Source organism: Acomys russatus, chromosome 29, assembly GCF_903995435.1.
Source record: "Acomys russatus chromosome 29, mAcoRus1.1, whole genome shotgun sequence".
NCBI lineage: Eukaryota > Metazoa > Chordata > Mammalia > Rodentia > Muridae > Acomys > Acomys russatus.
This window is the reverse complement of record NC_067165.1, coordinates 9,280,678-9,305,719: the sequence shown is the minus strand read 5'-3', so window position 1 is coordinate 9,305,719 and position 25,042 is coordinate 9,280,678. Positions and strand designations below refer to the sequence as shown.

At 37.8% G+C, this 25,042-nt stretch overlaps 1 protein-coding gene across 1 annotated transcript in view; it reads right to left on the bottom strand.

Moving 5' to 3' along the window:
• Positions 1 to 25,042, bottom strand: part of Agbl4 (AGBL carboxypeptidase 4) — a 1,177,749-nt gene that overhangs the window by 669,077 nt on the left and 483,630 nt on the right. Inside the window, exon 4 of the mRNA XM_051171890.1 lies at positions 14,866 to 14,960. Within this exon, the coding sequence (XP_051027847.1) occupies positions 14,866 to 14,960 (95 nt within the window). The remainder of the gene's footprint in view (positions 1 to 14,865; positions 14,961 to 25,042) is intronic.

Genomic DNA, 25,042 nt, shown 5'->3' with positions numbered 1-25,042 from the left:
TGTATACTTTTAAGGAATTTCAGCCATCACAAGGACTGGAAAGCAATGGAAAGAACTTGGAGTGCAGAAGGTTGAGATGTCAAACATGAGGCCGGATCACAAAAAAGTCCTACCGGGCTCTGCAACTTAATACTCTGTGTTAGTTTCACTTTCTATTTTTGTGATAAAATAATATGACCAAAGCAACTTAAGCAAGAAAGAGTTTACTATGGCTTATACTCCAAGGTTCAGCCTATAACTGCAGAAATATCCAGGAAGCTTCTGACTTCTGGCCATATTGCATCCAGAGTTGAGAAGTGGAGAGAGAGAAAAAAATTAATGCATACTAGTGCCTTTCTTCATTTTATTCAGCCCAAGATTCCAAGCCCATAAAATGGCCCTCCCCACAATTAAGATGGCTCTTCCCTTATCAATTAGGACTTTCAAGATAGCCCCTCACAGGCATTCCCAGTAGCCATTTCCCAGATGAGTTTAGATTAGGTCAAGATGATACTTAACACCACCCAGACTCAGTTTGTCTGTTGTACAATTTAAATAACACAAGCACAGTTCTGTGGTAGACTGTGTGGAAAGAACTTCAGGTATAGAAATTCATTTAGCTTGCTGTCAACCAATCCAGAGTCAGTGTCTGGGAGGCATCCAGGAAACTGTCAGTGTAGATGTTCTCCCCATCCCAAGGACCAGATTCACTGGATGCTATCATAATGCTCTGCTCTATGTGGAGGATTTTCTTGTGGGCATTGTTACTGTTATATTCTCTTTTGAATTCCCAGGATGACCTTGACTGTAGTTTAGAAACAAGGAAGTCAAAGCTCAGAAAAGTTAGTACATTTGCCTTCGTTGGGAATTAAGGAGAGCTAGAAGTGAAATCCAGTTCCAGGGTTAATAGAGTCCTTATGCTTTAGTTTTGAAAATTCTTCAGGCAAATAAAGAATAAGTAAAAGCAATCTATGGATGCCAAACATATTCAATATAATCACAATCTAGCCTTAATATATAGTGAGATCAAATGCAAAGTATTAAAACTTGACAAACCCAAGTGCTTATAGAACTTAACTTGAATACATGTTTATAATAAAGGGATTAAGGTGCACAAAGATATCATTATTAGGAAATTATACAAAACCACTTTTATCTTTTACAAACTATATTGAATACTTAATAGTGTGATCTATAATTATGTCTGTTGGAGCTGCTATGGAAGGCAGAAGAAGTAACAACATGGAGGTGGCCTGAACCATTATGCATTCTAATAACAGTAAATCTCTGTACCTTTCCATAATATTTCCTCCTGATATCTAGATTTATAGAGCCAAGTAATGGACACGTCATACCCTTGCCTCATTTTAAAGCTGCATCCCCTTTAGCATTGTGTATTATTTTACCTTGTCTCTATAAAGAGATCCATCTTCTGCTAGGGTTCCAAAAGCACGCTACAGTAACTGGGGCTGGGGGCTCTTGTCTCTGTAAGTAAAGTGCTTGTTACTCAAGCATTAAGACCTGAGTTCAACTCTGGTTCCCACATGGAACACTCACTGTGTTGATGCATGCTTGTAATGCTAGGTGGGGACGCAGATTCAGGAGGATCCTTCAAGGTCCCTTGTCAGCTGGACAGTCTAATTGGTGAGCTCCAGGTCCCAGTGAGCAATTCAGTCTCAAAAACAAGTTGGATGGCATTCTTTGGAGCAATAATCAAGGTGGAACTCTGGCCTCCACATGTACATGAATGTACACTTACAAACACACGCATGGATGCATGTGAGCACACAGACACAATGACAACCACAATAGTCTTAAACATTTTGTCATTTTTCTTTTATCACTGAGTCTGTCCTTAAATAGAAATTTCTGCCTTTGAAACATGAACACATCATTTATAGCTTCTTAGCCTATTCAACATACAAGAATAAAATCCCCTTTATAGGATCTTGTAACAACAGAAATTTATTTGCTCCATACTTTGGAAGCTGGGAAGGCCAAAAATCAAGGTGTTGACACATTCAGAGTCATGTGAAGGGTCTTTTTCTAGCTCATTGATGCCACGTGCTTCATATATCTCCAGATGGTGGAGGGCTCAGCTCGTGGCAGCTTCTTAGGAGTTCTTTAATAATAACATTAATTCCATTCATGATGGCCTCATCATAACCTTATCACCCTCTCTAAAAGCCAACCTCTAATATCATCACCTTAGTCATCAGACCTTAGCATTTGACTTTTAGGGTTTATCAGTAGTACTCAAGACATTTTGTAAGTTTACAATGTGGGAAAGAGTTATATAAATAGTATTTGCTCTGTCTGCCATTTTATCCATTTTATATTGGCAAACACCTCTTTTTCCTCACAACTTTATCTTCTGAATGTGTAATAGTGCTAGATATGTGGTAGACAACCAAAATCTATGTGTAGATAACCATGAATAAATCTGTGTTTCCCCTGATATTGAGTAGGCAGCCAAAATCTAGATGTAGGTAAGATGAGTAAGTCTATTTCCTACTTGCTATCCCTTCTGCCACATCTGGTTCAAAACCCTACTTTTTCCACATGAGTTGCTACAACAATGTCTTAACTAACTTCCCAGCTATTTGAAAATCCCATACTTCATTCTTCTGCCAGAGTATACCTTCTTTGGTACATCTGTGATTTCTAGTTATGTGTTTTCCTTTCTCAAAGTAAAAACTGATTCATCCAAATAGATCACAGATTGGTGTAACTAAACCTTACTACGGAAAGCACCTTGCACCATAAAATGAAAAAAATTATGTATCAAATATGTTGACTTCTTAGATTGTTTATTACGAAAAATTTGATGTCACAAAGCATCTTAATCAATGGAAATATATAAGTTACATGGTATGTTATTTGGCTTGCTGTCACTATAGTACAATATGTGAGACAGTCATCTTACAAAGCAAGGTATTTGGGGCTTATCATTTTTGTGAATGCTCTCATGATTTATTGGCTTCATCGCTTTGGTGCTGTGGCAAAGCACTGTAGGAGCACATATAGGATAAAACCACCTTCCGCATAGCCAGGCAGAGACAAGCTCAGTCTCCTTCAGAGGCATGTTACCAATCACCTAAGGAACATATAAAAGGTCCCATCTCTCATAGGTTCTATCTTGCAGTAGAGCCACACTAAAGATCAAACCTTTAAAATACGTGTCTTTGGGAGACGGCAAATTACAGAATGATGAAATGTTCACAAAAGTTAAACACCTTACCAAAATTTAATTCAATTCTAATCTCATGCTATAACCACTGATTTTGTTGGAGGCCTTGACTTTTAACCTAACAGTCACATCTTCAGTATTCTTGCCCCAACCTTCAGCCAAGGTTACCTTTAGTATGATGACCTCTTGAAATCCTCATTTCATATTTTTTGCAGTCTATGTAGAGGATTGACTGCCCCTTACACCTCCCTGCACCCTACGACTTAAACACTAAAAGAGGAATATGAGGAGTCACACACCCAAAGAGACATTTCTTTCCTTCATAATGAAAGCACCTTCCTGAGTGGCTGTTTGCACACAACCTGTATTAGAATCTGAAGGGCATACACCTTAGCCTGAAAAGGAATACTATCATTAGACTTTACATGGATAAACTGTCTAGCACAGAGGAGGTAGAAGAGGTTATCAGAAAATATGTATTGAAGTCACACAGTAAGTATTTAATGAAAAGTTATTATACCAGGCACTGTTCTTGGAATCTGTCAGTAAGCAAAGATCCTATAATCATGGAGCTTATATTATAGTAGAAAATAGACAAGAAACAAATTTAAAATGTAAGTAATAAGTTGATTATAATGTATAAGGGCAGGGAACAAAAAGTAGAAAAGAGAATAGACACTATGGATGACCAGGAGTTCTGGAGAAGGGATGCTCTAATATTTTCCACATGACAAATAGGGTACACACCATTACAGAGAATTCTCAGCATGGTCATAGAAGAGGATAGAGTTGGCTGTGTGAATACCTGATCTGAGCTCACTAGGGAAAGAAGAAGCCATAGTAATAACCCAAACACAGAAGTATATCTGATATGTTTGAGGGACATTATAGAGATTGATACAGCTGGAAATCTGAACAAGGAGAAAAGTAGGAAGTTGTGAGGACAGCAGAGGCACAGAATGACCTGTTTTGTATTGAAAGGATCATGCAAGCAGTTACAGAGAGTAGACTATAGTGATACAGAGATAAAAGCAGGGTCCCCTTTAGGAAGCCTTTATCGTAACACAAGAGACAGACATCACTGACCTAGATTAGTTCTACAACATTGCCAGAGCATCTACTGTGTTTCCAGGTCTCCAAGTATATAAAGAAGACAAGATTATCTCTAACTAGAGACACAGTCAACAATATTTTTTCTAAGTGAATTCATGTTCCACTTATCTTCTGATCCCTGGCACATAGCATTGAAGTAGGCACAAATTGCTCATACTTACTGAGTACATTATGCTTTCTCCAGCCTTGCAATGCCCTTCTTTTTGCCTACACCCCATTTCTCAAACTTTCTCTGTTCATAGCTTTTTACTCATTCTCTAAGACTCAACTCAAATGTCATCTTTTCAGTGATTCTTTCCCTAATAGACTACTCAGAATGGTCTCCCTCTATTCCAGAAATTCTTAAGCTGTGGGTTGTGACACCTCTGAGATCTAATGACCCGTATGCAGGGGTTACCTTAGATCATCTGCATATCTGATATTACATTGTGATTTATGACAGTACCAAAATTACAATTGTGAAGCAGCAATGAAAATAAATTTATAGTTGGGTCACCACAACATGAAGAACTGTATTAAAGCGTCATAGTTTTCAGAAGGTTAAGAACCACTGCACTATTTCTTCCTTAGCAATCTGACTATACAATAATCTAGGAATGTTACAATTGCACTCATACAGTCTATAAATCAAATACTATGACTTGTTAAATGCCTGTCCATATCAAAATCTTCTGCCTTCATTAACTTTATGCTAAATATAGGGAACAAGTACAAAGGAACACCAGAAAGTAACAAGAGAAGAAAGACAGAATACAGCCAGCTAAAACACTGCCATCCCAGCATAGTAAAACTACTTGAACATGGCCTCTTCTAAAAAGAAACAGCTGGTGGTAAACAGAGTAAGAACTGCTCAGGTTCTAGACATATTTTCACAGCAACTGTTATCTTCAGAATAGCCAGAAAAGTGGGGTGGAGGACATGGTTGGTGAAGATAAATCATCTGTATAATTCTGATGAGAAAAATCACCTGGTTTCCTTGATCAAATTCAGAGATGGCCTTGGCAGTGTTTGGGTCCCGACCTAAGAAGGCTGCTTCATTTCTACTGGGATACAAATGGGCTTAAGAGGATAACGTGAGTAGCCAACCAGCTCTGGCACAGCCTTGACTAGGGCTGGCTCCCACAGCACCAGGCTTGCAAAGACATAGGCTAGCGAAAGATGAGAGATGGGATTCTCACCAGGATTGGGTATGGTAAAGGTAAGGCCTGAATTAAAATCAGGTGGATAGAAAAGGAAGATGTTGATTGCTGGACAGAGACTACTTCACCCATTATCAATTAGCCTTCATAATGCACAACAAGTGCAACAACTAAGTATAATCATCTTTCATGCACAGGCGGATTGAGGGATAAAGACTCTGAAAACCTTGTCAAGACCTTGCACATGGGTTTCAGGTCATAGCACTAGCGTTCACACCCATGTCTGTCTGTCTGCAGGTCTCCTTCAGGCAGTACGGAAGCTACTCTTGTAGTGAGTCTGTTAAGGATGGCTTTGGCTGAGTGGAGACCTACATTTCAGACAAGGTTAAGTCCACCCTGCTCTGTGTTTCTTAATAAACAACTTTCCCTTTCCAATGTTTAGCATTTGTTCGTTGAAACATTGGACCACGTGCTCTTTAAGATGCCTTCAAGATCTGAAATATGATGCTGTGTAGTAAGAACTCCAAAGATGCTATCCTCTTCCTTCCTTCTCCTGCGCTCCTACCACCTTCTACATACACCCACACACCATCCTAAGAAGAGGTGTAGAAAGAATCTTTTTATACTATCCAGTTTGGAAAGAGTAACTTGTAAAATCTATATCCTCTGGGGACTTTATCACTGTTGCTTCACTCAGCACCACATCTTCTTTGTTTTTGTCAGGAAAATCTACCCTCCACTCTGAACAAGAGAGAGTTGTCATTATCATTCACAATTTACTCTTTTAGAATTCTATCTTGTGGTTTCAGTTGCACTAAGTAATTCTATTCATTATGAAATTGGAGTAAATAACTTGAAAATATTGAAATAAAATAATACTCTTACTAACACATGTATTTTAATTGTTTCTTTTCTTCTTGTAGAGTGAGTGGGAGATAATCATATCTATTTCAGTTATTTCTTTAAATTATTAGGGTTTAACAATGTGCTATTTGATGAGCTTAGTTTCTATTTTGGTGCTTTTCCCCTCTTCCTGCAGTAAAGCAAAGCATATTACAGTTCAAGTGAAATAATTTTACTGTTTCTGATATAGTAGATCACATCCCAAAGAACAAACAATACTTTTTATGACCCATGCAACGTCATGAAGTTCCTTTCTCAAATTAAAGATTCTGGGACTAGGTTAAAATGACAATAGCAGCAAACTTTCATGGACAAGCATGAAACGCTAGAATTAATGCAAGGTTTTATGTTCAGTGCTGGGGATTGGAGCATGGCTTCAGGCAGGCTGTGTTAGCACTTTACCATTGAGCTCATGCCTTCAAGGCTGGAACGCTGTCTCCAGACCAAGACAGCAATTTTTAAAGTTGTAAGGTTGTTGGTAAGTCATACAGCTTTAACTCTTACTGTTAAACTATGAAAGATGTTATTATCTCAGTTTTATAACTGAGGAAACAGAGGCTCAGGAAAACCCTATGGGTTGATCAACAAATGAGTGGTAGAAGATAGTTTCAGAAATTGGTTCAAAAAAGAGGGCAGGTAAACAAAAGGAATAACTAGGAAGAAGTTCATCTCCTTCCAAGTCCTCTATAAAACTGTGTTTATGGACTCTCTGCAATCTGAACTCCAAGACTGACTGATCCCAGACCATTTTCCCTTGTGACAAACATCCCTTCTCAAGACAGGAGACCCCAAGTCTGCTCAGCAGTCCCTACTTGGTAGCTTCCAGATTTGGGGGTTGACTATGGGCTTACCAAATAAGTAAGATATGTCTCAGACTGTACTGGCTAGCAAGACACTCTTGAAGAATGGAGACTGAAGTACTTGTATTGAAATGTGAAAAAGGCACATGTGTATAGGCATACAAAATTATATGATTTCATAGTTATTCATAATTCCACATATATACACACATGCATGCACAAAATTCATACCCTTTACATAAGTTTCTTGACTCCTTCTCCTTGTGTCTCTCTATCTCTGTCTGTCTGTCTATTTCTGTGTCTGTCTGCCTATCTCATATACACACACATACAAACACACATACACAAACATGGGGACAAAATATAAGAATCAAAAGGAGATTTAGAATTGGTGAAAATATAAAATGTTGTAGCCACTTGGAAAAAATAATAGAATGTTTTCTCAAAGAAACAAGCTTGCCATGCAGCATAGCACAATTGTACATGCAAGATAAATGATAATATATGCCATATGATCACTTATATACACATAAGCGCCTACCAACATCATTCATACTTATAGCTAACAAATAAATAAAATATGTTATGCGTATATAATGGAATATCACTCATCCACTCTGAAACATGTACTCTCTTTATCACACTCAATGCTATTCTATAACTTAAATCATTTTGTGAAGTGCAATAGCTGAAAATTAGTGTTAGGATTTGATGCCAAACAAAGCAGTGACTGACAGTGGCCACATCATTACTTGAAAACAGTATTACTTCACAAATTATAGCCAATCACACTGCGACAGTTTGTAAATTTACATTATTCAATAAATCTGACATTGTGGAAAGATGCAATTAGGTCTGTGCATGTTTCTCAGACTGAAAACTCATGACAGTGATCCTACAGATTAGGAGGAAATAAAACAAACTACATGGCTAAGAGTCAGAGAGACATAACATAGTCCTGCTTCTGCCCTCACAGTAACTGAAACACTTTTCTGAGCTTTTTTCCTCTTAATTGCATACTGGAGGTGATAGTCTCTTACTTTGCTGCTTCCTAGAACTACAGTGACAAATGTTGGCTCAGATCACTCTGATAGAAACTGGAAATGATGGCCTACACCTTCCTTGCATTTCATCCTTGCCCTATGTAAGAAGCCCCCTGTATTCAGAGTAAGATTCATCTGTGGTAGATAGCCTCGCTGTGCTCTGTGTGCAGAAGCAAACAGCAGTGCAGAGTGGTTGGGCAACTTCATGCTGGACCAGTAAGGCCCTGGATAGAATGCAGACCTTGGCTCTGTTTCTACACACTCCCCTGCACCCCATAGTGACCCCGTTTCTACTTACATGTCTCTTTCCTCAAGTCACATCATTTCTGGGAAATGAAATGTTTGTTATTGAAATGCTCTTTCTATTAGACTTATGGCTTTAAAAGGGGGTCTTTCTATCTAATTAATTTCTAGGAATCTCAGGTCCTTCTGTGGTTTTGTCAGTTCAAATATTCTGTGGGAAATTTTCTGAAAAAAAAATGTTGATTAGCTGAAATAATCTCAGCTCTAAAAATTTCTTGGGACAACACTGATTCTCATAAATTTACACAGCAGTACAGGTAGGTCATCACTCAGTTCTCCTACAAGACCACACAGTCTTTTTCCCTCCCATGCACAGCTAAACAGGAAAACTAGGAAAATGACATCAGCACAGTTTATGTACATAGGTCTGTATCTTTCTTTCTCATGTACCCTCAGTGAGAACCAAAGTATATAAACAGTGCCTCAGCACAAAGGTCGTTCAGAGGCTACATCAGTGTGGTTTCTGTCCCCTTCTCCCTATCAATTTGTTTGTATTAGTCTGACTTCTACAGGAGAATGGAGATAAGGTCATAAAAAGTTAAACTTTAGCTCATGGATTTGATGGTCTCAGTCTTTTATCAGGTGTGTTCTTTGCTTCTGAGCCACTAGTGGGAATTCTGGAAGACAATGCCAAGAGCAAGGAACAGAGCAGAGTTCTTCACCTTATGGCCAGAAACGAAAGGGAAATGAGAAAAAGCATGCCCTCAAGTCTGAAGAATTTGTCCCCCATGGCAGTACTTACAGTTTCCACCACTTCTTGGTATTACAAGTTGGAGATCAAACCTAGCTCAATTTACGTTCACTCTCAGCAGCGTTGCCTTGCTGACAGCATCAGTGTGCTGGTATTCCACTTGCTAGTTGTATAAGGTATAGGAACACTTTACATGTATAACTGTGTTAACTGTCCTCTATCATATAGCAAGAATTGTGTCAGATAATGACATCATTTTTTTTTGTTTCCACATCAAATGTATTTGAAAACACAGAAAAAAAAAAAAAAAAAAAAAAAAAAAAAAAAACTCTAATGCTTTTGTGAATGTTCTCATTCTTTTGTTTTCTCGTGATATTTGAAGGGTCCTTCTTTAGCCTTTCTGCACCAAAACCCTATTTAAATCATTTTTTTTAAGAATACTGATGATAATAGACAGATTCTTTCATGTTGAATATCTTTATTTCTTCTTAATTCTTACAGAATGTTCTTGCTGGATATAGGGCTGTGAGTTGACAGTACTTCCAACATTTGAAAGACATTTTTTGAGTGTATGTATCAAGAGCTTATATTTTCTAACTCTATAGTTTTTAGTTTAGAAGATATTATATAAATTGATTTAACAAAGCTGAAATCTGTGTAATGTTATAACTTCTCATAATATGAGAAATATAAATGCCTAGAACTAAGGGTATAACATCATAAGTCGTAAGGCTGGAGAATAGTTCAGTGGTTAAGAACACTAGTTGCACTCTCATAAAGACTCGAGTTCTAACCCCAGTACCTACACAACAAGCTGGTCATCCCACAAACATTCCAGCTCCAAAGCATCTCAAGCCTTCTTCTGGCATCTGCCAAGGCACTGTTACCAGCATCTTTCATCTTGTTCATCCACAGTATATTCTTTCCTCGGGAGTGTCAGTTCTTCTAAAATGACAATCACATTGTGATTTGTGTCCACTGACTTCCCATATGTCTATCCTCTGCCAGTAGACTTGATTACAGCCCCTTAGCGTGCCTTTGCAGAGCCTACATAATTCTCCAAGTAGTGTCTCCTCATGCTTTCACATTTTCTTCATGTTGGTTTTGTGCACCAAAGGTAATGTTGTCTTTTATTTTAAGGCTTTAATACATTACTTCATATATGTCTCCACCTACTAATCATATTTTAACTCTCAGAATAAATGACACTTCCTAAGAGACTATCATTATTCTTATAGTAGATTAAGACTTTTAAAATATTTATTTACTTATCAGTGAGTAGTGAGAGAGGATATATATTACATGGGAGCACATGCATGCCATGATGTGTGTTTGAGGGACAGAAATAACTGTGAAGAACTGGGAAATGGTTTTCTCCTTCTACTTTATCTGAGTTCCTGGGATTAAACTCAGGCCCCTGGGCTCCTGTGGGAAATGCTTTAGCCTGCTAAACCATCTTGTTGTTCCTCAATTAAGCCTTAAATGTTATACAGAACACTGAACAGTTTCCACAGCATACTCGATCTCCTAACTACACTAGTAAAAATATTTCATTAGAATTAGAGGCTTAGTCTTCAGTATGACAGACTATATACATTATATTACATCCATTGAATCCTGTGCTTCAGTGCTTCAGGCAGTTCCTGGACTATCCTAACTAGTAGTAAGCAGTTATTGATAGATGGAAGGACTGGAGGAAGGAGGGAAGAATAATGTTCACAAAACTCAGTGTTAGGAAAGTAAAGGGTAAAGAGATAGGGAGTTTGAAATTTTGTTTGAATACTAAGATATTTTAGACTTCAAATGGTAATTAAACATCCATTTCATATTATTTTTATAATAACTACTTCATAACCAAATTATTATCATCATCATCATCATCATCATCATTATTGTTGTTGTTTATAAATACTATTAAAGTGTACTGAGGATGGTACATTGCTACTTATTCATTTTGTAGCCCAATTTCATTTTGTTCATGTCACATACATTAATATCTACTTGAAATACCACCTCATCTACAGAGTATCCCAATTACTCTCTATGGCCCTCCCTATTAACAACCTTTGTTTCTTTTCCATAATCCTACAGCATTCTTTATGAACTTCTTAATTTTTTCTAATAGTGTACCTACAAGCAATTCAAAAACAAAACCAAAATCAGATCAGGTTCAGATTTATCACCCCAGGATCTAGCACAAAGCATACCAACAATAAATGTTAAGCAGACATTACTTTTAAAGTTCATTCCTATCCTCTTAGTCTATTGTATTGGAGAATGCAATCAGAGGAAACCATGCCACAACACAGTTCTCTCTGCTTCTTGTTTTCCCTTCTCCCACCATCCCCATGCACTGAACATGGTTGGAAAAATACATATGAGGTCATGAGCTTCTGGTTGGTGTCACTACTTACTACTTGTGTAAATTTTCCTACTTTCAATTTCTCTATATGCAAAGATACAGATCTCAGCTGTCTAGATGCAGGATTCAAGCTGTGTTCACATGTAATAAACTAACTTTTGGCACCATTACGAAATATTCATGAGTTGTGATTTAAAAATCTTAGCGCAATAGACTCTAATCAGAGTCATTAAGAGGGCTAGTGTATAAGCAGAATTAATTATACTGCACTAAAACAGCCAGAGATTTTCCTATAGCCTTGCCATTTGCTGCTAGATATTTCTGCTTTATCTCCTTAAAACAAGAAAGCACCAAGTGGTCCTATATTTGCATAATGAGATCTCAGATGTGTCTTTTGATCATTTGCTTTCTATAACTAACAGACTTCCAGGTTCATTCTAAAATCCAAAGGTCTTGGAATTACTTATAGATCCTTATGAGACACATCAAGAATGTTTTACTCTGAAAAGTGAAAACATGCCATTCTTCAATATTTCTGTAGATGAAAGTACAGATAATATAAAACCTTAACATCTATCTGAGGTAAGAGTTTCTCCAAAACTCAAAATCTATTTGATATTACCAAAAGCATTAAAATCCCACAAGAAAAAAAATGTTAATTATTATTCATGTCTTAGTACTGGAGAAGTAGAATTAAGCAAGCAATGAAGAAGATATTTTAATATGACAATCTGCAAGGTACTTGCCAGGCTTGAATTAATCTGTCTGGAAGCCTGCATTGTGATAAGTCCCTTAAAATCAGTAAAATCTAATATTTTGACAGGCAAATGTTCATGGCCACTGGGAAATTGGAGATAATAGCTCCTGGGAGGTGGAGTGTGGTCTAGGTAACTGACAGAGGGAACACTCTAGGGAAAGAACAGCAAGTAGAACAGAAAGAATGTTCAATGTAAAATATTGGCACTTAGATAAAGGTGAGGGCCTATGGAGATTCTTTAATAATGATCCTATGAAAGTTTCCTTCGTATACTCATGTTCATTCTGCACCCCAACATTTAAAACAGCACAGAATATTACAGTGCTCAATAAAATCCTGAGAAGTAAATACATAAATATCTAGATTGAGGGAAAAGGAAATTAAAACAATTTGAGAGGCTGTATATTCAAGGTCTAGGCACCAAAAGAGAAATTAGATAAACATGTTAGTTTTCTAAATTATATTGTGCCAAATTACCTTGGAACCTGCAAAATTGTCAGTTCTGAAATTCCAGCCTATTTCAGACTAGAACAACTCAATGGCTGAAGATGAATGATTGCTGTTGCTAAGGCCTGCCAGCATTGGATATGGGCACTAACTTAATCTTAAGGTATTATAATACAAATACAATGACTAGTTAATATTTCAAAATCTTTGAGAGAGAGAGAGAGAGAGAGAATGAGGGAGAGAGAGAGAGAGAGAGAGAGAGAGAGAGAGAGAGAGAGAGAGAGAGAGAGAGAGAGAGAGAGAGAGAGAGAGAGAGAGAGAGAGAGCACGCTTAAGTGACAAGATATGGAGCAGGTACCAAAATGAAACAATTTTAGCTGTAAGATTTGAGAGATGGGAGGTGTGAGAAATGTGGGGAAGAGAGAAGAAAGGGGAAGGAGACACTCGCGTGCGCGCACACACACACACACGCACACACACACACACGCAGAAAGAGAGAGAGAGAAATAGATTGAGAAAGAGAGAGAACTAGAGCTTCCATAACTAACACTTAGAAAGGAAAGGTAGATGCAATTACTGTTGTTGCATAAGATTAACACAGAACTTGGAAAACTGTATGATGTACCTCTAAAGCCCCTATGAAGAGATACATAGTGATTTAATTTTCCCAGCTTGAAGTATCCATTGACACAAATGCCTTCATTATTGTCTTCTTGGGCTGGACTAAGAGACTCACAGTGAACTCTTGCTCTTTGCCCATACAGAATTGACAGAAAGAGGTCAAAAGTGCAGCTGTTTAATTGATTTAATGTACTAATATAAAAAACATGGCCAGAGAGATATTTTTCCATTTAACGAGCAGCTTTTATAATTGTTATCAAATGCCTGCATTTTTATAAACTTGAGCTTCTCAAGCTAGCATTCATAGGAAATTGCCAAGCACCATTTGTAGATAAAAGCACAATTCAATATTTATGAAATGCTAGTTTTCTATAAATACAGACATTTGGAGACTATCTTCTCACTAGTCATTAAAATTTGAACAGGGATCAAAGCTAGAATAATATTAACAATTCCTTGAATTTGTATAGCATTTTACATATTATTAATAATAGATGACTTTTACTGAGTACTTAGCAAGTGCCAGGTGCATCACATATAAATTCTCATAAGGAACTTAGCTCAGTCTCCATAGCATTTACTTAACACCTACTGGGTGACAGATGACTAATACTTGGTTTCTGTCTTTTAAATATTCATTTTGTCTCAACAAATGTTTGGCTAATGCATAAATAGATGGCGGCTAGGATGAAGCCGTTTGAAGGCCCTGTGAGGCAATATATAAAAAACTAGGTTGTCCCCTTAGCTTTTATGAGTTTGAGAAAATACTTAATTTTCATCTGAATTTTGTTATTCTTAAAGTATTTCTCAGAAAAGTATGGAAATATTAACTACAAAGGTAAAATGTTTGAACAAATAGTGTAGTTATTATTATTACTAGTAGTATCATCATTACAATCAATAAGCAACCTTACATAATTCCTGCCCTTCATGGCACAACAATGGGACAAATAAAACTCTTAAAATCCATAAATATACAATTTCTACATACAACACAACCAAAACATACAAAAATAGAAAAAAGGAAGGAGGGAAGGAAAGAAGAACAGATACACATCCAAAATTCCCAACCATTCTGTGACATGATATTGTCATCTACAAATGATTTTGGCTGCATTTACAGCTAGTCTGGGATGCATACGGCCCACAGATTACACGGTGAGCCAAACTATAGTTTCCAATGTCTCCCTAGGCTACTACACATCATCTATATTTAAAGCAGACCAAAGGAAGAGGAGTGTTGTAGGTCTAATTTTAAGTATATTTCCAAAGAAAAATTATACATTAAACCAGACACGAATTTTAGCAAACATCATACTCCTCTCATAACCAAATGTTGGTTCTACTAAGCAACCAAGTTCCAAACATGAAAGAGGACCAGATAATAGCCATGTAGAAACTCCTCTGATTCATAGTCCTCAGCTATAATGAAATTGTGCCCCAGCTAGGCAAAAGGTAAACTTGAGCAATAACAAAATTTTCTGATCAGAAGTGATTGTATCACATGAGTCACTTACCATTTCGGTCTGCTGGTAGATTTAACCATTGGTGCCATCCCATCTCTATAAAGACTCTTGGTTTTACTGAAGTTAACAATGTTGAAAATGACCCTCTGTAATAGAAACAGAAATTTATCAGAAGCCTTTGCTATGCATCTCACCACTTTTTGATAATTATGACAGAAAAATCATAAGCAAGGATAAAGGAAGCCACACAGACTAGTACCCCACAATGCAGCAGTGATCGCAGATTGTAACTTGTTTGTGCCAGGGTAAGTCTGTAAACTTACATATATTATTATTTTGGAATTAATTACTACAATTGACTTCCACTTAATTAGTTTTGGAGCTCTGAAAGACTGATATTCATTTTTTAACACTAACATTTTAGGGTTTTTTGACCTTGTATTGTGAGTTGATGATGATTCTCATGTTGATAAATGGTCATAATTATACCTACTACCTAGTAGGGTTCTAGTGGGCAGTAAAAGGAGTTAATGTATGTACAGTGTTTGGACTCTCATTAGACAATATAGGATTCTATATAAACTTTAGCTACCAATTATTTTCCTTCATTCTCTAGAACAACCTAGATTTTGCCTGAAAATAAATAATACCATTAGGGTAAAACAGACACTCAGCACAAGATTTCATCAAAAATATTCTACAATTATTTGGAACCTCTTTGACTAGATTTAGAGACACATGTCCTCTTCTGTAACTCCTCAGGGTTGCTCTCTCCTATAGGCTCAGCCCTAATCTCATAATGCATTGTATAACCATAGGTGCTTGAGAAAGTCTTCTCCTTTTGACATTTTACCCTTACAAAAGGGCAATGGAGTGGACTAGAATATAATAGAGTGGAGTGGAGTAGAGTGTTTTATATATCTTTGTTTTATAAGGGGACACAAAGAGTATAAAAGAAAGATGAAATGGACTGAAATACATCCAATATCACTGGCCTATCCCATGATACTTGAGGCAACTAGAATAGATTAAGGAAATAAAAAGGTTCTGAAAGATTACATTGCCTAGCCTTTCATTATACTTGCAGTGAAAAAGAGAAAACATAAAAATATTCATGGGATACATTATTCAACAATTATTTACATATCAGGTGTTATATAGATTTTACATAAAAGATCTTACATATTCTGCCATAATTATAATGAAAATTAAGTGTCTGAGGACTACTTAACTTGCTCAAAGTCATACAACTAGTAGATGATATAACTTATATTTGAATCTGGGGGATAAAATAGTTAAGATAGCCAAGATTTTTACCCTTGAGGAGTTTACTTATTAAGGTTCTAAGGTAATATAGCCATAATAAGTTTTGTTTGTTTGTTTGTTTCTGTTTTTCGAGACAAGGTCTCTCTGTGTTAGCCTTGGCTGCCCTGGACTAGCTTTGTAGACCAGGCTGGCCTTGAACTCACAGCGATCCACCTGCCTCTGCCTCCCAAGTGCTGGGATTAAAGGCATGCACCACCACGCCCGGCAATAAGTTTTTTAAATACAGGGGAAAAAGAAATATGATAACAAATTTTAAGCTTTCAAAACTTTGTTTTATTAAAAAACTCAAGATGACTTCTTCTGTCCTTGTATTTGAAACTATCATAAATGACTTTATTCCATGAAGTAATTTCTCAGGAATAACTTCTGTTTGCTTGTCCCCTCAAAGACTCAGTTGTTCACCCCAAGTCCAGTAATTTTATAACTCTGTATGGAGATGGCTCAAATGTAGAAAACAATTCACTGGGCAAAAGTCCCCATTTCTACCACAGACAGAATTCTGCCTAAAAATGGGCAAGCTTGGATACAGGCAGAATCAAAGGCCAAACACTGCCAAGACAGAGTTAGCAAATGCTCCATAGCTCCTGCCTCACAAATATATCTGTCACATATATTGGGCCAGAAGGCTGAAGATGATTCTCCAACATGATAGAGAGTTTTGGGTGACTGTTCAGGCAGCAAAATGTCCCTGTCATCATTTTCATTTTGGAAGCCGTTAACCTACACTCAGATAATTAAGTTTTACTTCTTCTCAAGTCTCTGATGGGGTTGAAGACAAGATAGTTTAGTCTTACAATTAAGCTTGTTTAGGGGGTTAAGGTGTTTTTAGGTCTAGGTAAGATAGATGTTTTAAGTTAATAGAGATGAGATATGATAGATTTTGATCTGCATTTAGAATTTTAGACTCACCAAGGTAGGAAAGATGTTTTCTGCAAGGTTACCAAATACTATTAGCCAAAAACACCTTGAATGTAATAATTCCTGATTGTTTCGTGGTTCTTCTTGCTGTATGTTGTTTTTTTATTTACGTGTAATAATATAAATGTATATGCCAAAAAATTAAATCAAATCTTAAAAAATTAGACCTCGATTCTGTCATTACATTAAGTCATCAAGAATGTCCAAGGGTGCTCCATTATTAATAGCTTAGACCTGCTGGTTGTCTGTTCAATTACTTTTCCCAAGGCTTTGGCTACTATCTGATTTAAGAAAGTCAATCATGGGGACAAATGGCCTTTGAACTTCACAAGGCATAGTCTCCTTTTTTCTTTCCAAATTTCAAGTGTCAAATCTATTTCCAGTGAACCTGGACTCTTTATTGTAGATGCAGGAACTAAATTATCACTAATAGGAGAAAGCTAATAAATAAATGATACAAACACACAAAGCTGAAATAAAAAGGTGGAAAGTAAGTGTAATGTTTATGAATTATTAACATCTTATTATGTGATTGGAAAATTTCTCAATTATTTTAAATATTTTATATTACTTAGCTTTTGCATTCTTAGACAAAAGTATATTTCAACTTACTTTTACATAGTGTGAAAATTAAAAGTAAGAAGATCCACATATATTTCCTTCATCCATTAAAAAATACTCATGCTTGTAAATAGTGGAATTAGGACTTATTCTTCAGGTTGCTTTTATATAAAGGCCCACAACTTTGCTGCAGGAGTCCATGTCCCCTAATATTCTCATGGGAGACCAATGGAGTCAATAAATCTGGGCAGAGGAGGGAGGTGCTGCAGAGACTGATGCACCAACCAAGGACCATGCATGGTGGTCCTCTGCTTATATGTAGTGGATAGGCAGCACAGTCTCCTTGGGAGTCCCATAATATGTGAAGTACAGGCTACTTCTAACATGGTTTCTGGCCCCACAAGTTCATCACTTCCCCTAGCAGGGCGTCCTTGCCAGGCCACAGAGGAAGAAGATACAGACAGTTTATATAAGACTTGATAGGCTGAGGTCAGATGTTAGGGAGGAGGGCTCTCCTTTCTGAGGACTAGGGGAGGGAAGGAGAGGCTATAAGGTAAGGAGGGAGGGGTTAAAAGGTGAGGAGGGAGGGGCTACAATCAGGATGTAAAGTGAACATATGAAAAAATTTTAATTAAGAAATGCTTCCCACATTTTCAAAAAGTTAGAAATTGGTGATAAGAATAATACAATCGAGGGACTCCAAGATGGAAGCAAACAGCATGGATTGTGTTTTGAAGCTCCAGTAAATGATTCAGGGAATTGCATGGAATTCTTAACCAGAAACACCAAGCTCTCCACCCAACTACAGCAGGAATACTCCACAGTTCGAAAAGATCAAAATACGGAAAACCTGTGTACCCCTGAACACAGGAGGAGAGAGGATGTTCTCAGACCGTAGTGGCAGTGGCAGCAGCTAGGAATCGTCTGGCAGAGGTGATTGGCATGGTGACTGGTGGGAATTGCTGCAGGAGAGGGGACTCTGCAAGATTTGGACCCCGTGACCCAAGTTCAGCTCGGCAGGGGCTTGTGCCCTGAGACCCAAACAGAACTCGCACGCATTTCGGCCCCTGACTCTAGCTGAGCTTGGCTCGTAGTTTGGGTCCTGAGACTCTAGCTGAGCTTCACATGCAGTTTGGGCTCGGAGATGGCATACGAAGCTTGCACCCAGAGTACCTAGCTGAATTTGACACGCACTTTGAGCCCACAGTCCCTGGCTGAGCTTGGTGGGTGGTTTGGGCCTAGAGAACCTAGCTGAGAGCTCGGCGCATTCTTTGGGGCCCAGAGTCCCTGGCTGAACTAAGCGCACTGTCCGTGCCCTGAGACCCTAGCTGAGCTCAGCATGTGATTTGGGCCTGAGACTCTGGTTGGACTCAGCGCTAACTGGACTAAGTGTGTGGATTAGGCCCTGAGACCCATTTGGGTCCAGAGACATGAACTGGACTCAATGCACAGGTTGGGTCTATAGACGCTAACTGGACTCAGTGTGTGTACAGTTTGGGCCCTATGACACTAACCTGGACTCTATAAGTAGTCTGGGTCCCAAAATGCTACTGGAACCCACAGACCAGTGGAGCATCAGAGCTCCAGGACTAGAGAAATCTTGGGGTAGACAGGGAGTAGAGTGGCCATCAGGCCCTACATGCCTGCTCTGCTTCAGTCCCTGGAGAGCTCCAGTGCCACAAGGGGACCCAGAAGGCTATGGACAATTTGGCCTCATGCAGCGCACATTCTGAGACCCAGGAAAATTACAGGAACCACAGTACAGGGGATCTAGGGATCACTGGCTGGGAGAGACCAAAACTACAGGGCTGGCCTCCTGCCATGAAGACCAGTGAAGCATGAGAGCTTCCGGACTAGGGAAATCATGAGAAAATGGGTTAATCTATCCTCAGACTCCATCCACCCAACTCTGGAAGCTACCTCCCAAAAACAGAGATGACTAAAGGACAACATAAAACCATACGCAAAAAATACCAAAACACTATCCCATCTCCAGATCCCACCTATCCAAAAGAAAACAACCTAGAGAACTCAAACACAATGGAAATACAACAAAATGACCCCAAACCTTAGTAATGAGGATGATAATGTAGGAAACAAATAAAATTAATAATCAAATCCGGGATGACGCAGCCAAACAGGTGGAAGACATAAAAGAGGCATATAGAGAGGCACTGGAAAATTTCAGGAAAATACAAACAACCATATGAAGGAAATCAATAAAACTGTTCAAGTTCTGAAGGCCTATAAAGAGGCAATGGAAGAAATACAGGAATATACAATCAGATGAAAAAAAAAATCAATAAAATAGTTCAAGACCAGGAGATGAAAATGGATTCAATGATAAACACACACAGAGAAGAAAAACAGGAATGTGAGAGCTCAGAGAGGAAGCAAAACAGAGGTGAACCTGTCTAACAGAATCCAAGAGATGGAGGAACAAATCTCAGGTCTAGAAGACACAATCATAGATCTTGAAGCAACCATTAAAGAAAATGCTAAATCTGGAAAAATCCTAACACAAAACATCAAAGAAATCAAGGACACATGAAAAGAAGAAATCTGAGGATAATAGGCATTGAAGAAAGAGAAGATGCCAGATTTCAAGGCCCAGAAAATATTCTCAACAAAAGCATAGAAGAAAAATTTCCCAATGTAAAAAGACAGATGCCTATAAACATATAAGAGGCCTACAGAACACCAAATAGAATAGACCACAAAAGAAAAACTTCCTGTCACATAATAATCAAAACATAAAATATGCAGAACAAAGAAAAAGTATTAATGGCTGCAAGGGAAAAGGGACAAATAACATTTAATGGCAAACCTATCAAAACTACATCTGACTTCTCAGCAGAGACCATAAAAGCCAGAAAGTCCTGGACAGAGATCCTGCAAGCCCTATGAGATTATAGATGGCAGTCAAGACTACCTGATCCAGCAAAACTATCAATAACAATTGATGGAGAAAACAAAATATTCCATTACAAAAACAAGTTCGAACAGTACCTATCCACAAATCCAGCTTTACAGAAGGTACTAGAAGGGAAACTCCCCCAAAGGGACAAGATACAACCAAAACTACACAGGAAGTAGATAACTACACCATCAAAAATAACCCACAAGCACACAAATACTTTACTGGAACCAACATCAAAATTAAGACTCTTAATAGTCACTGGTTATTAATATCTCTCAACTTCAGTGGTCTCAATTCTCCAATAAAAAGACACAGACTAACTGAATAGATGCATAAACAAGACCCAAAATTCTTCTGCATTCAAGAAACACATCTTACACATAAAGACAGACATTGCCTCAGGGTAAAAGGCTGGGAAAAATATACCAAGCAAATGGTCACAAGAAACAAGATGGTGTAGCCATTTTAATATCTAATAAAATAGACTTTCAACCAAAATTAGTCAAAAGGGATGAGGAAGGACACTTCATACTCATCAAGGGTAAAGTCAACCAAGATGACATCACAATTCTGAACATCTATGCTCCCAATACAAGGGCACTCACATTTGTAAAAGATCGATTAACAAAGCATAAACAACACATTGATCCCCACACAAGAATAATGGGATACTTCAACACCCCACTCTTACTGAAGGATAGGTCATTGAAACAGAAACTAAGCAGATAAATAACATCATTAACCAATGCCATGAATCAAATGGATCTAACACATATCTACAGAACCTTTTACCCAAACAAAAAGGAATATATCCCCTTCTCTGTACCCCATGGATCCTTCTCCAAAACTGATCACGTGGTTGGTCACAAAGCAAGCCTCAACAGATACAACAGGATTGAAGTAATACCTTGTATCCTATCAGATCACCATGGTGTTAGGCTGCAATTCAACAACAACCAAAATAACAAAAAGCCTACACATACATGGAAACTAAAAAACTCTCCACTTAATGATACTTAGATCAGAGAAGAAATAAAGAAAGAAATTGAAGACTTGCAAAATTCAATGAAAATGAAGGAACAACATACCCAAATTTGTGGAATACATTGAAAGCAGTGATAAGAGGAAAGTTCATAGTACTAAGTGCCTTTATAAAGAAATTGGAAACATCCCACATAAGCAACTTAACACAGCTGGAAGCCGTAGGAAAAAAAGAAGCAGCAACACCCAAGAGGAGTAGATGTCTGGAAATAAACAAACTCAGGGCTGAAATTAACAAATTAGAAACTAAGAAAACAGTCCAAAGAATCAACAAAACCAAGAGCTGGTTCTTTGAGAAAATCAACAAGATAGACAAGCCAGTAGCCAAACTAACTAAAAGGCAGAGAGACAGTATGCAAATCAACAAGATCAGAAATGAAAAAGGAGACATAACAACAGACACTGAAGAAATACAAAGAATCATAGGATCCTACTTCGAAGGCATATATGCCACAAAATTTGAAAATCTAAGGGAAATGAATGATTTTCTTGATCAATTCCACTCACCACAATTGAGTGAAGAACAGATAAATAAGCTAAACAGTCCCATTTCCCCTATAGAAATAGAAGCAAGCATTGATAGTCTCTCAACCAAAAAAAGCCCAGGGCCAGATGGTTTTACTGCAGAATTCTACCAGACATTCAAGGATGTGCTAATACTCATACTCTTCAAGGTACTCCAAAAGATAGAAATGGACGGAACATTACCAAAATCATTCTATGAGGCCATAGTCACATTGATACCTAAATCTCAAAAAGACTCAACAAAAAAAGAGAATTTCAGACAAATTTCACTTATGAACATTGATGTGAAAATACACCATAAAATACTCACAAAATGAATACAAGAACACATCAAAGATATCATTCACCATGACCAGGAAGGCTTCATTCCAGGCATGCAAGGATGTTTTAACATACAGAAATCCATCAATGTAATCCACCATATAAACAAACTGAAAATAAAAAAAACCACATGATCATCTCTTTGGATGCAGAGAAAGCATTTGATAAAATCCAACACCCATTCATGTTTAAAGTTTTGGAGAGATCAGGAATACAAAGCACATACCTCAACATAATAAAGGCTATATACAGCAATCCAATAGCCAAAATCAAATTAAATGGTGGGATACACAAGAAAATTCCTCTAAAATTGGGAACAAGGCAAGGCTGCCCACTCTCTCCATATCTCTTCAATATAGTACTCGAAGTTCTAGCCAGAGCAATAAGACAACAAAAGGAGATCAAGGGGATCCAAATGGGAAAGGAAGAAGTCAAATTATCCCTATTTGTAGATGATATGATGATGTATGTAAGTAACCCCTAAAATTCCACCAGAGAACTCCTTCAGCTGATAAACACCTTCAGCAAATTGGCTGGATACAAAATTAACTCAAAAAAGTCAGTAGCCATCCTATATACAAATTACAATCATGCAGAGGAAAAAATTAGGAAAACTACACCCTTCATTTTAGCCACAAGCAATATAAAATATTTAGGAATTACTCTAACCAAGATAGTAAAGTACTTCTTTGAAAAAAATTTCAAAACTCTGAAGAAAGAGATTGAAGATGACATGAGAAGATGGAATGATCTTCCTTGCTCATGGATCGGGAGAATTAACACAGTAAAAATGGCCATCTTACCAAAAGCAACTTACACATTCAATGGAATCCCTATCAAAATACCGACACAATTTTTTAAGGACATTGAAAGTTTAATTGTTAACTTCATATGTAAAAACCAACCCAGAATAGCTAAAGCAATCTTGTACAATAAAAAAATCCTCAGGAGGAATCTCCATACAGATCTCAAGCTGTACTATAAAGCAACAGTAATTAAAACAGCATGGTACTGGCACAGCAATAGGCTGGTTGTTCAATGGAATCAAATCAAAATCCCAGAAATGAAACCACACACATATGGTCACTTGATTTTTGAGAAAGAAGCCAAATCTATTCAACGGAAAAAGGATATAATATTGATCAAATTGTGCTGGTCTAACTGGATGTCCTTGTGTAAAAAAAAATGCAATTGGATCCATATTAGTCACCATGCACAAAACTTAAGTCCAAGTAGATTAAAGACCTCAACATAAAACCAGAGACACTAAATCACTTAGAAGAAAAAGTGGGGAAGAGCCTGGAACACATTGGCACAGGAGACAACTTCCTGAACAGAACACCCACAGCCCAAGCCTTAATGTCAACCATTAATAAATGGAACCTCATGAGGATGAGAAACTTCTATAAGGCAGGAGACACTGTCAACAGAACAAAGCGACAGCCTACAGAATGGGAAATAATCTTCACTAACCCTACATCTGAGAAAGGCCTAATTTCCAAAATATATAAAGAACTCAAGAAATTAAACAGAACCAAACAAAATAACTCAATTGAGAAGTGGGGCTTAGACCTAAACAGAGAATTCTCAACAGAGGGATATTGAATGGCTGAGAAACACTTAAAGAAATGCTCAAACTCCTTAGTCATCAGGGAAATGAAAATCAAAACAACTCTGAGATTCCATCTAATGCCCATCGGAATGGCTAAGATCAAAAATCAAGAGACACCAAATGCTGGTGAACATGTGGAAAGAGAGGAACACTCCTTCCCTGTTGGTGGAAATGCAAACTAGTACAACCACTTTGGAAATCTATCTGGTGCTATCTCAGAAAACTGGGAATAAGGCTTCCTCAAGACTCAGCTATTCCACTCCTTGGAATATACCCAGAAGATGCTCCAGCACACAACAAGAACATTTGTTCAACCATGTTCATAGCAGCCTTATTCATAATAGCCAGAACCTGGAAACAGCCTAAGTGTCCATCAGTAGGATGGATAAAGAAACTGTGGTGCATTTACACTATGGAATACTACTCAGCTATTAAAAACAAGAAATTCCCAAAATTTGTGGACAAATGGATTGAAATAGAAATGATCATAATAAGTGAGTTAACCCAGAAGCAGAAAGACTCAAGTGGTATATACCCACTTATATCTGGATACTAGCCCAAGAGGCACGTCCCATGAAAGCTGTCACTTACCAGGAAAATGGGACAGAGGGGAAGACTTCCTATTGGGACTCTAGGTGAGAGAAGCAAGGGAGAATAGGGAAATAGAAGGGTCCAGAGGGTCCTAGAAACCTACAAGTAGAACATTATGATAGGCAGATCTGGACCCAGGGCTCTTGCTCAAACTATGGCACCAGCCAAGGTCAATTCGTGCAGTAAACTTTGAACCCCTACCCAGATCTAGCCAATGGTCAGAACATTCTCCACAGTTGAGTGGAGAGTGGGATATGACTTTCTCACGTACTCTGGTGCCTTACATTTGACCATGTCCTCTGGATGGGGAGCCCTGGTGGCACTCATAGGTAGGAGAGCAGGCTACCAAGAAGAGACTTGACACCCAATGATCATATTCAGGAGGAGGATGTCCCCCTCAGTCACAGTCATAA